We start from the raw sequence: 12,500 nt of genomic DNA, 5'->3' as shown, positions 1-12,500 counted from the left end.
GTGATGTGTACAGCGGTGTATTGAGAGTATCCTCGTAAGGAAATAATCAGTGCAGGAATACAAGTGCGACTGGAAGTTGTAAGGTTTCTAACCGCGATATTGTGAACGCGTGGTAAAAATCAATAAGGCAGTGCACGTGGAATCGCCCCCGGCCTGAGAGCATGTCAGGACGGCACAGGCCTTAATTAGGCATCCTCCTCCTCCTCCTATATTCTCTTTCCTCTTTGAATCACCCCACCGCCCTGCCCCTCTGTTTCACAGGGCATGTTACTCAGCGGGCCGGGCAGCGGCGCACCGAGCCCGCCGCACACTCAACAGTGCGGCCAAGGCAAGGCACGGAGATGGATAGATGGACAGACAGATGGATGGGCGGCCCCCCTCCCATCATCCGCATCTCACTCTCACTCTCAGCGTGGTCCTCCACCACCTCCTCCTTCTCCTCTTTCTGCGCCTCCCCTTCTCATGTGCTTAGCACTGTCCCGCGTGCATCCGGATCAGGAGAGATTCGCTCTCACCCGTTTACCTGCAGCGGTGCACCTGGGTAAGAGTTTTGAGGCGAACATCTCTGCCCACACCCGGACACGGACCCGGCGTGGTGGCAGACAATCGCTAGGTGGCATGGTATAGGCGAGAGAAGACCGCTCCGTGAAACTTTAACGCGACCTCGGTCGTTCTGAGTCGAAGGAAAAAAGAGGCAACTTGGAGGTCAGTGTACCACCGTGACATGACACGTCGCGAGCAACCGGGCGACTGACACCACGACACGACACGTTGCAAGCAACTGACTCCGCGACACGACACGTCGTGAGCGACCGGGTGAATGACACTACAACATGACACGTCACGAGCGACTGACACCACAGTTTCGATCAAGGATCACCACGTCCGCTGCACCTCATCCGCTAAAGGAATCAATCGATCTGCCTTTGACTAACGGCTCAGACAATGATTTATAGTTTCTTGAACCGTCGCACACGCACCTTGATTGGGGAAAAGCGTTTTTAAAAATCCCACGACATTGGTGCCTGATCTTACACGATGGAACCAGTCTGTTTTCTACCTCCAACTGCGGTTAGAAAACAACAAAACAACAACAACAAAAAATACAACCATTGGAGGCCAACATTTGGATTTGAGGAGTCAGTAGTGCGGTTGAAATAGTTGAACAAACAGAATCGTGCCAAGTTCTGTGAATGTCATATTAGAGACTACAATTTTTGTGGTGGCCTCAGCAGATTGTAAAATTAATCGAGCAAAGACGTGGTTATATGTGGTGTATAGAGAGAGAAGTGTGGAGAGGGGGTTAGGGATGGGGAAAAATCACACGAGAATTCCCTCCCTAATTTCTTTACACCGTTTATAGCTAATAAAACAGTTTAACAGAAAGCATGAAGACACGTTCAATGCAGGTTTGTAATAAGGTCGGATTAGAGGATCTCATGCAAAACATATAACGTGCAAACAGGTTCATGAAAAGTTTGGAGATGTAAGTCTATTTCGAATTAACCCCCTCCCCCCTCCTCAAGTTTCCAGTACTGGAACACAGCTAGACAAAAGTGTTTCCTTTATGTTGGTTACTTTGTACAACACCCAAACTGCTTGAAGGAGTTCAACATCAAGTTGTACTCACAACTGGAATGGGCAATCACGTCAAGTCGTGACCATTTAGCGGCTGAGAATTCCAATTCCAACCCTGTAGATAGGACACCTTTCCATCGCAGTATGCACATGTTCAAACAACAATAACAACAGCCACAAACTTTGGGCATACAATAGGGAATAACCTTATTCACCGTGCCATGAGGAACACGACGTAGAAGTGTTCGGGTGTGCGGCAAAAGAAAGTTTCAACTCGGCCTTAAGGTGTGACTGAAAGTTCAGTGTTTATGGAAATGCCGCAGAATACTGATATTGTTGATCATACAATTGTGCTTCCACGTCATTACCATTGTTGCGGATACGATCACCCATTGTTTGGACGTCTGTTCCAAGCCGCAAGGTTGCAAGAAACACAGAATTATATTATATATATATATATATATATATATATATATATATATATATATATATATATATATATATATATATATATATATTAGAGAGAGCGAGAGATGGGTGTTATAGTACAGAGGAAAGGAGAAAGAAAAATAGAAGACTATAGAGATTCGAGGTTACGACCTCATTGTGCCATCTCTTTGTCTGCAAGCAAGACAGCATCACCACTCGAAGCCAAGTGCAGAGAGTGTTGGACTTCAAGTGCAGGGAAACGGCATTTTCATCGGCCCTTTTGTGTGTGACGCGACTTGGCTTGAAATTCTTCGTCTCACACACACTCGAGCGACAGGACGATGTGAAAAGGCAAAGGGCGAAATGAGGAAAAGGGCAAAGGGTTCGCTAGCAAGAGACAAAGGGGAGGGAGAGACAATTGTTAAAAACTGGGATCAAAAACAAACGGTAAAACTGTGAGTAGTTTTCAAAGAAGTAAGATTTGGAGTAAACTGCAAGGGATCAACACAGATAACGTCACTAGTCCAAACAATGACCTCAAACCAAAAATTACAGGACAGGCCGACACTGAACTTGACCGCAACACATGATGTCACTCTGAGCCTTTGGGACAACATTTAGCTCCACGGATGAGAACAAAACCAAGGGGTTTGGGGATCTCTCCACTAACTTTCACCGGAACATCGCTCGAACACGACCGGAGCACCACTCAAACACTATCGGAGCACCACTCAAACATGACTGGAGCACCACTCCAACACTGTCGGAGCACCACTCAAACACGACCGGAGCACCACTCGAACACAACTGGAGCACCACTCAAACACAACCGGAGCACCACTCGAACATGACCGCAACACCACGACCACAACACCACTCTACCACTCCTGAAACACAACTGGAACACCACTCGGACACGACCGAAACACAATTCTACCACCACTGGAACACGACCAGAGCACCACTCAAACACAACCCGAGCACCACTCAAACACAACCCGAGCACCACTCAAACATAACCGGAGCATCACTCGAACACGACTGCAACACCACTCTTCCACCACTGGAACATGACCGGAGCACCACTCAAGCATCACTCAAACATGACCGGAGCACCACTCAAACACCACTCGAACACCACCGGAGCACCACTCAAACACCACCGGAGCACCACTCAAACACTACTGGAGCACCAGTCAAACACAATCAGAGCACCACCCAAATACCACCGTAGCATCAAACACCACAGGAGCACCATTCGTACACCACTTCAAAAATCCAGGAACACCACCCACTTTCCACCACACTCTCCAGAACACGGTGTTCATACTCTCCACCACTCAAAGTGTGTCCACTCTCCCTCTTTGTTTACTTCCCACCACTCGAAGTGTGCTCCCCATCATTGATCACCACGATGACTCGGACGGTATATTCTCCCTTTCATTGGTTACTCTCCACATGAAACTCAGAGGTACACACTCTTCCTCTCATTGTTACTCTTCACGAAAATATTCTTCTTTAAGATAAGACATAAAATGATGGATGCTTCAATACATTCCTCCCACTTTCCTTGTATTTCTCATGTTCTCTTCCTCTTCATACTCTCTCCTCTTCAATCTCACCTCCTCTCCATACTCTTCCTTTTTACCATTGACCCTGTGGACCATTTCGCGCTTCGGATCGCCCAAATACCTGAGTGTTATGAGCCCCATGGAAGGTCCTTTACAATCATCTTCATCTTTTTTTCGTCATCTTGACATCTTCTCTTCTCTTCTCTTCTCATATCCATTCATTCCATCCCTCCCCCTTTTACTTCATATCTCTTGTGTAGATCAACACTCAGCTTTGTTCTCCTCCTCCTCCTCTTCTTCTTCCTCCTCCTCCTCCTCCTCCTCCTCCTCCTTCTCCTCCCCCCACCATCACAATTCACACATACCTTCCCTAAACTGCTCTAAATGTTTCTTTTCTCCTTTCTCACCACCTCACCTTCGTCTCTCTTTGACTCTTACTCTCTCCCCCTCGAACTCTCCTTTCACCTCCACTCCCACTAACCGCCTCCCCTCCACTCCCACAGTCCCATACAGTCGCTCTCCTCATGTCCCCCTCCATCTCCCTCTCTCCCTCTATGTACAGCGATCGCAGACGGAGAGGAGAGGGAGGGAACACGAGAGAGAGTGCAAGAGAGCGAGAGAGCAAGCAGGGGAGAGCGGGGGAGGGATGGGAAGGGAAGGGAGGGAAGGAGAGGGACGGGGAAGGGAGGGGAGGGAGGGATGGGGAGTCACCGCAACACCGCCTGTCTGACAGGCTGACGGCCTGACGGACGGCCGCCTGACTGACTGAGGGAGGGAGTCGGAGAGGGAGAGCGCGGGGTGAGTGCGGCCGCCATTGATTACGCCCGAGCGAGCGAGCGGCGGCAGCGGCCGCGGCGGCGCCTCGCCCGCGGCTCCGTCGCCTCCTCTCCGGCGGCTACTCGTGCCGGATGCGTGGCCTGCGGCAAGGCGGCCCGAGGAGCCCTGACAACGTTCACGATGCCACGCAGGAAGCAGCAAGCGCCTCGGAGGCTCGCAGGTACTCCCGCTCACACTCCTGCCTCATCCCGCGCTTCTTCGCTCCTTCGCGCTTTCTCCCTCTCTCTCTCTATGCTTCGGCTGCCGACGAGTATACTTCCACATCACTCCTTATACCTCATCTTCCCTTCCTCTTCTTCTCTTGCGCCCTCTTTCTCCATCGTCGCTCCTTCTCTTCTCTGTTTACCCCGAACGTCTCTCTGCGCTTGTGTGTCTGCCCGTTCTTTCGCTTTGCTCCCTCCACCCCTCCCCTCGTTTTCTCGCTTGCTGTGCCTCGCTTGGCCCGCTCTCTCCGGCGGGTTCACTTTTCCGTTTGGTGCGAGTGTGTGAGTGTGTGTGTGTGTGTGTGTGTGTACAGAATCTTACTGTCGCTCTCCGTATGACTATAGCTCCTCTACCCTGTGAGGGTAACGACCGCGGCAGCATTCCTCAGTCCGATTATTAAAATTAAATCATTTTGTTGCAGTTATTGTATTCATTATTCATTATATTTGACTGTGAGGAGAGTGCGTAGAGGGTATATAAGAGTGTGTGTGGGTGGGGAGGAGGCACAGCGTGGAGCGCCCGGAGAGTGTGCGAGCAGCGAGCCTCGTCCAGATCTGTTTCTGTTTTCCGCACCCAGAGCCCGCACCTGTCGCCTGGAACTGGTTCTTACAGACACTTGCCATCGCTGATTTGAAGCGTGATTGATCACCCGTCACGGGCTAGCCTTTCATCTGATAAACATCAATACATCTATCGCCATGGCAACCCGGGCCGCTTGACGTCAGGACCACGCCATGAAACGCTTTCTCCTAATTCCTCACTGTGCCTGTCTGCCTGTTCATCTAACTGTCTTTTTAACCTCCCCCCAACCAGCCAACCAACCCCCTCGCCCTGGACATTAAGTGCAGGTTCTGTGTCAGCTCACACACTCACTCTACTTGGAACTCGCGCTTCAGTGCCCGTGAGTTTAAACTCCGGGGCCATTTTGATATTCTCACAGACACTCCGAGTCCTGAGACTCCAGTACTAGTGGAAAAGGTTCGGCGAGAATTGCTTTTCAGACACTCGCCACCTATCGTCTTCTCTCTTTCTCTGTATTCTGCGATTGCTGACTCTTGTGAGGATGTCCAATGTTTATATTTTAATTCCGATACCATACCGTAGCGACAATATATCATCCATTTTCTTTCCCACAACCACAGCAGCACGGGCATGGGCATTTATTTTTGAAAATATGGTAGAGTAATTGAATAAAACTATCTGGACACCACACTGAGAAGTTCTGGAGACCCTAAGCACAAATCGAACCCGCTTTCCCTCCGTGAGAATGGTTCTACAGTTGATACCTTACTTACTGGTCAGCAGGGGCGTTCATGGAGTGAGCCGGCCTTCCTTCCTTCCTTATCCCATATGAGCGCGCTTTCTGTCTCACTTCTTTGAGTGCCGAGTCGCGGCGAGGGCAGCGTGACCCAGACGGGATTTTAACACCCGAGATAACATTCTTGATTATGTATGTATGTATGTATATGATTGATATGAAATGTAATAAGGCTGTATCATTAGGAACTGCATAATACAAGCAACCTTCTTTGTATAATGCACACACAGTTTCGTTATTTTGACTTCATCATAACGAGACAGTAAATTAATTTGGCAACAAAATTTAGTCTCAAGCAAAACGTTCGAGTTGATTTTCCATGAATAACTTGCATAAATAGGTGATTATTTAATTATCCTACATGGTATAGGCCTACTCTATATGCCTCTTAAAGGACCTTGCACAGATATCATACGCCGCTAAACGACGTTTGGAGATATCGATGAACTTTCACGTAGCTTGAAAGGACATTAGTAGACAATAGGCAAATCAATAGAGCGTGTGGGACTTGAACCTGTGATCCCAGCATCGTGAGCTCTATGCTCAGCTGCGAATGTCAAAGAGCCAATTTTTATATTGTAATTTAATTGAAGACAGGTGTTCTCTTCCTTCCCACACAAATGCAAGATACATGTCCCTTGCTAATCGTTCACTGCACTTCATACACATGCCCCAGATTATCCACGCACGAGAAAGGCTGATCCGTGTGCAGGACGGCTTGTGAGATGCAGGCACCGGCAGCATGATGCGCCATAACCGTGCCTGTTGCACTCTCACACGCACGCTGCGACTCTCCGTTAAACTTTGCAATATTCTGCACATGTTCCGTAGCATTTGATTTCATATACCTGGCCTGCACGAGACAACTCACACCACCTTTTGTGCTGGTTAGTAGTTTGTTTGTGCTGTTTTTTTCTCTTCTTTTTCTCAGATAGACCTGTAAACAAATCACAGACCATCTTAAGGCTGCTTCAAATTGCAAACGGAATACATGAAACACACAGTCCAATAAATATTTTGGAAGAGAGCTTTTTAATTATTTCAGATCTAAACATTACACTGTGAAAATATATTTAAAGCAGATGAGAAAGCATATATATCAAATATGTATTGTATACATGACTTGTGTGTAAAAGCATTTCATGCACATAGGTATGATTAGAAGATAATCTTACATTTCGTATAGAAAAAAATTAAGGACATGTGCAGTGTGTGTTTTTTGTGCACATGCAGAATGGTGGCAACCTTACATTCTTGAAGTACACTTTTGAGCAAAAGCAACACTCAATCGGTGCATGCTGTGAAAAATAACCATGCAATCAGCAGCATCTCACAATATCATCGTTCTTGTGACGTCCGCATTTGCGTTTACGTGTGAAACGTAGCCTCGGACCAAGCGCATGCGTGTCTGAATATACACACATAACTCCGGCCTGCACCTAAACAATCGTACATGGACTCCTTGGTGGGATTGCATCTCACACTGCCTCTTCAAAAACTGCAGTCGATCTTCAGGTCATTTTCTGGCTCTGTGGAGACAGAAAGAATGGGGCTTTGGGCAATGGATATGGAGGGAACGTGGGCGGGTAGTACGGAAGGCCCGAAGCAGGAATCGGAGCTGGGGGTCAATGCTTTGTTGCATCCGTGGCGACCCATTGGTTTCCGTGGCACTCTGTGGGCTGGGAGAGGGCAGGTTTGGAGCTGCTCCGCACACGTTCTGCCTTTGCGCAGTTCTCATTATCTGTGAATATGACTCGTTTGAATACACCAACTGTGTGCTACTCCACAGACTAGACTGTGCACTAACGGTTTCTTTTCTCTCTGTTTTTTCTTTCCCTGCCTTCCTCGCTTTAATCAGCCCGTTATTCTACAAAAGGGCAAACTATGGTGCGTTGGCAAGGCGAGACAAATGCGACTCCGTGCCGTGAAAAAAGGCGAGCGTTTCTATCTTAAAGGCAGTGTAAGACAAACATAAGGACACAAAGAAGGATAGACAGGCACTCAGACTGATAGAGAGAAGAAATAATCAGGGAACCCAACATTCGGCTTGCAATTTACAAGTTACACTCTTGGAAAAGGAAGGAGGTGTGAAGTGTCAGAGGGAGTGTGGGCAAGGAGGAGGTTGGATTATTTGTTCATTTCATCATCTGAGCTACCTTTTAAGCTACCTTGGCATGGACTGTATGTCACTCACCAATCTCATAAACAGTTTGCCATTTTCCTGTGACCATTATTGTTTGCATTTGGATATACAGTACATACGCATATCCGTACATATATTTATATATGTATGTGTGTGTGTATATGTGTGTATATATATGTATATATATATATATATATATATATATATATATATATATTTCTATATTATACATACATACATACATACATACACACAATACTGAGGAAAAGTTTGGGTTATTCCAATGATATTCATACTTTATGGTGTATTAATCAAATTATTAGTGATAAGTCATTAATATATATTTATTATTGTAACCTAACTGCCTTTATAAATTCACGTGAAACAAACTGCTGAAGTAAATAACAAGAACAGTGTCATTGTATTGTTTCAGTCAATACATTGTATGTGCGCCCTTTGCCTTCTTGAGTGCCATCACTCTTTTCCCCATGCTTCCTGTATATGACTGAAGCACTCTTACAGGAATATTGTGCCAAATGTCCTGTAGTACTTTCTACAGTTCTGCAAGGTTAGTTGGGTTCCTCTTGTTCTTCTCTGTTTTCAGATGATTCCATATCGCCTTGATGGGACTCATATCCAGACCCTTGCGTGGCCATTGTAATACTTGGAGCACACCAGCTGTAACCTTGTTCTCCAAATCTTGTTCCTTGTTTCACTATATTGGAACTATGTTTTGGATAATTATCTTGTTTGAAAATGAAGCTTCTTTCGATTAAACGATTTCCACTATAGGAATTGCAGGGTGCTGCAGTATTTGCTTGTAGTTTTCTTTTGTTAACGTCCCATTGATTTTAATAAGTTTTCCGACACCAAAAACTGAGATACAACCCCAGACAGTCACAAAGCCTCCCCTGTGTTTAACAGTAGGCTACAAACATTGTGTGGCAGAACGTTCTCCAGGTCTTTGACGTATGAACTGACATCTCTTAGATCCAAAAAGTTCAAATTTTGATTAACCAGACCAAAGTACACGATCCCATTGTTCAGTCGCCCTAGCTTGGTGTTACCTTGTAAATCTCCATCTTTTCACCTTATTCTGTGGTCTTGGCAGTGGTTTCATTGCTGCAACTCTGCCATGGAGAGAGACCAGCTGCAATCAGCTTTCTGTGCACAGTGCTGGAGGAGATGATGATGTTCAAGCCTGCTCTCATTTTATTTGTCAGCTGCTGACTTGAATTTCTTCCATCGTGTAAGCTGAGTAACTTCAAATGCTGCGTAACCTGCATTGGGGAGGTTCTTCTGGGTCTTCCTGGCCTTTTCTTGTCTTGTATTGAGGCAGTTTCTTTCAGGCATTACAGCATGTACCTCACACCATTGTTGGAGATCTTCAGCTTTATTGTTATTTTCTTCACATTTTCTTCATTTTTTGCCCTTCTTCTCACAGAATTTGGATCTTCACACACTGTTCTGTTGAAAGTTGCTTCCTTGGCACCATTCTCACTCCACTCATAGACTTTCAAGGAAAGGAACAAGCTGATGAAAACTATATTTCACATATTCACTAACTTGCAACTTTTATTGGGGCTTACTGTAATTCACATTAATGTAACTGGTGTTGATAATTTAATAATTTATCGATATTCACTGTACAAAAATTCACATACTGTTTGCTGCATATTTTCTTTGTGGTAAGTGGATGACAATCACATGACAATCGAATATGTATCACAAAAATAAAACTTTTTCAATTTACAAATTTATTTTATATGTACACTAAAAGGTAACTGTCATTAAATTGACTTTCACATCAATTTGAATTCTTATCTACTTATACGTCCAGTAAACCCTGAAATATAATGGTGGTTAGGTTCCTGGAAAATGCCACGAGAGTTAAAACTGTGATCGTGGAGACCAAGGGCCAATGGGAAAAGGGGGGTTCAGTTCCTGGGCTTCGATGAAATATAAAGATTGACGCCAGCCAGAAATAAACATATCACAATTGAAATAAACATGTAAAAAAGAAAATAAATATATATATATATATATATATATATATATATATATATTTACGTATGTCTGTGTATGTATATATATATATATATATATATATATATATATATATATATATATATATATATATATATATATATATATATATATATATATATGTGTGTATGTATATTGGGTGGTCGCGAGACTACCATTATTCTGAGGTTTTCCGTCTGTCTGTATGTATGTAATGGACAGCTCTGGAGGCCAGAGGAGTCAACTGATTTTGATGAAACTTGACTGGTAGGTTCATACCAGGATCTACTTGAATGCTTTTGAGCACCGTTGCTATGGGCTCCACCGTTGCCCAGCAACAGGACTTTGAAATTTTAGAAATAATCCTAAAAATATTTTTATACATATTTTTTTTCGAAAATGAAAATTGGCTTCGGTGTTTTTATGCGCACTATAATCAACCTCTTTGTCAAAAAATTTCAGCCTGAATCGTCAAAAACTGTATGACTAGTATGCACTTATATAGCGACCACCCGTGTCACCTTCCGGCTTGTATATATACTAGTGCGGGCCCGTAGGTGCGTACCAGTAGGTGTGTGCCAGTATGTGCAGCTTCGTTCCTTCGCTCTCGTAACGATGACTGGATTGGGGCATTTTTTTCAATTAGATCGGACCAACCGTATCATAAATTGCCATAACTTGGGAAACACCTGGGAAACATACTCAGGTCCCCAGCATCAATTGTGACGTCATATCAAATGAAGAAGAAGAAGAATTGTGATGCCCCCTCTCTCTCGCCCCCCTCTCTCCCCCTTAGTCTCGCCCCTCCTCTCTCCCCCCTCCTCTCTCGCCCCTCTCTCTCTCGCCCCTCTCTCTCACCCCCACTCTCGCCCCCTCCTCTCTCCCCCTCTCTTGAATTGTGATGCCCCTCTCTCTCACCCCCTCTCTCACTCCCCTCTCTCACCCCCTCTCTTTCCCCCTCTCTCCCATCCCCTCTTTCCCCCTCCTCTCTCCCCCCCCCTCCTCTCTCGCCCCTCTCTCTGTAAATGTATTCACAAATGTCTGCCAAGCACAACAATTAATTCAAACCTTGGGAAAAAAACAGCTTTCAAACCCTTGGGAAAACAGCTGTTTCCCTTGGGAAAATTCAAACCTTGGGATTAATTAATAATTTGAACAATTAATTCAAACCTTGGTGAAAAACAGCTTTCAAACCTTGGGAAACACTTGGGAAACAGCTGAAACGGATGAAGAACGATATCAAACCTTTGGAAACACTTGGGAAACAGCTGAAACGGATGAAGAACGACATCAAACCTTGAAAAGGTACATACTCAGGTCCCCAGCGTCGATTGTGAAGTCATACCAAACGAAGAAGAAGAAGAATTGTGACGTCAATTGTGCAAAAAATAAAATAAAATAAAATAAATCAACATTAATTGTGACGTCATTCGTGATGTCATAGCACCGTGTCCTGTCATTGGTTGACAGACGTTATTGGTCATTATTGGTTGACAGACAATATATAGGTCATTATTGGTTGACAGACATTGGTCATTGTATCACGTTATTCTTTGTATTACTGCCAATTATTGTGCTATGATTATTATTATTATTATTATTAACCTCCGCCATCGAAGATCGGAGGTTACTGTTTTCACCCCTTTCTGTTTGTTTTGTTACTTACGAAATCTAAAGATTTCGTAAGTATATTGATGACTTCCGTTTCTGTTTGTGTGTTTGTTTATAGGCACGATAACTCGAGAACGGAAGAAGCTACCAATGTCAAATTACACCACGTGATTCAAGAGGGTGATGGCTAGCGCTGATTAGATTTTGATTAGATTAGATTAGATGGTATAGAGGATCTTCATTATCCCTGGTGTGCGTCTCCACCTCGGCCAGGTCGCGCTGCCGGCCTCCCTTGGGCGTGCAGCTCCTGGCACCGACGCGAGCACCCCCTCGTCTGACTCTCTTCAGCTTCTCCAGCTACTGCAGGCTTCGGGCTCCAGACTTCCACACTCGACTCTCCACCGTTCCGACTCCTTCTCGTTCTCCTTTTCCTTTTCGACTCCTTCTCGTTCTCGTTCTCCCTGTCGACTCCTTCTCGTTCTCGTTCTCCCTTTCGACTCCTTCTCGTTCTCGTTCTCCCTTTTCGTTTTCCTTCTCGTTCCGACTCCTTGACTGACGAACACCGTCCTTTTATCCCCCCGTAACTTCGCCTTTGACCCCCTCCCTTTGACCTTTCACCTCGCTCCCCATTGGCTCGAGAAAAAGTGGGCGTGAAGGCTTTTTGATCCACAAATTTGCATATATCGATCGCCCTGGGGGCGGGGCCAATTCGCCCCTCGCTCACCGATTGGACGGCAAAAAGTGGGCGTGTGTCGTTTTTGATCCGTTTTTGAAGCACAAAATC

The 12,500-nt window shown here is 45.3% G+C and overlaps 2 protein-coding genes across 22 annotated transcripts in view; one reads left to right on the top strand and one right to left on the bottom strand.

Annotated features, from left to right (window-relative positions):
- LOC147023502 (uncharacterized) overlaps positions 1–5,438 on the bottom strand; it is a 61,668-nt gene extending 56,230 nt beyond the window's left edge. For 3 of the 15 annotated variants that reach the window (XM_085888974.1, XM_085888972.1, XM_085888973.1), the window contains exons 1-3: positions 3,994–4,116; positions 2,179–2,394; positions 981–1,066 (exon numbers count right to left, since the gene is read on the bottom strand). In XM_085888974.1, the coding sequence (XP_085745100.1) occupies positions 981–1,066; positions 2,179–2,394; positions 3,994–4,116 (425 nt within the window). Of the gene's footprint in view, positions 1–980; positions 1,067–2,178; positions 4,117–4,691 lie in introns of those variants that run through there. The other 12 variants (XM_085888964.1, XM_085888968.1, XM_085888971.1 and 9 more) reach the window with 9 other exon arrangements.
- Positions 4,280–12,500, top strand: part of LOC147023500 (teashirt homolog 3-like) — a 368,991-nt gene continuing 360,770 nt past the window's right edge. For 5 of the 7 annotated variants that reach the window (XR_015060228.1, XR_015060231.1, XR_015060230.1 and 2 more), the window contains exon 1: positions 4,280–4,575. Coding sequence is in view for 1 of the 7 variants with exons in the window: in XM_085888963.1 (XP_085745089.1) it covers positions 4,536–4,575 (40 nt within the window). In the remaining 6 variants the exon portion in view is untranslated. The remainder of the gene's footprint in view (positions 4,576–12,500) is intronic. The other 2 variants (XM_085888959.1, XM_085888963.1) reach the window with 2 other exon arrangements.

This window comes from Eptatretus burgeri, chromosome 7, assembly GCF_056783735.1.
Source record: "Eptatretus burgeri isolate ZD-2024b chromosome 7, Ebu_testis_v1, whole genome shotgun sequence".
In the NCBI taxonomy this organism is placed as follows: domain Eukaryota; kingdom Metazoa; phylum Chordata; class Myxini; order Myxiniformes; family Myxinidae; genus Eptatretus; species Eptatretus burgeri.
This window is presented reverse-complemented; position numbering and strand designations above follow the sequence as displayed.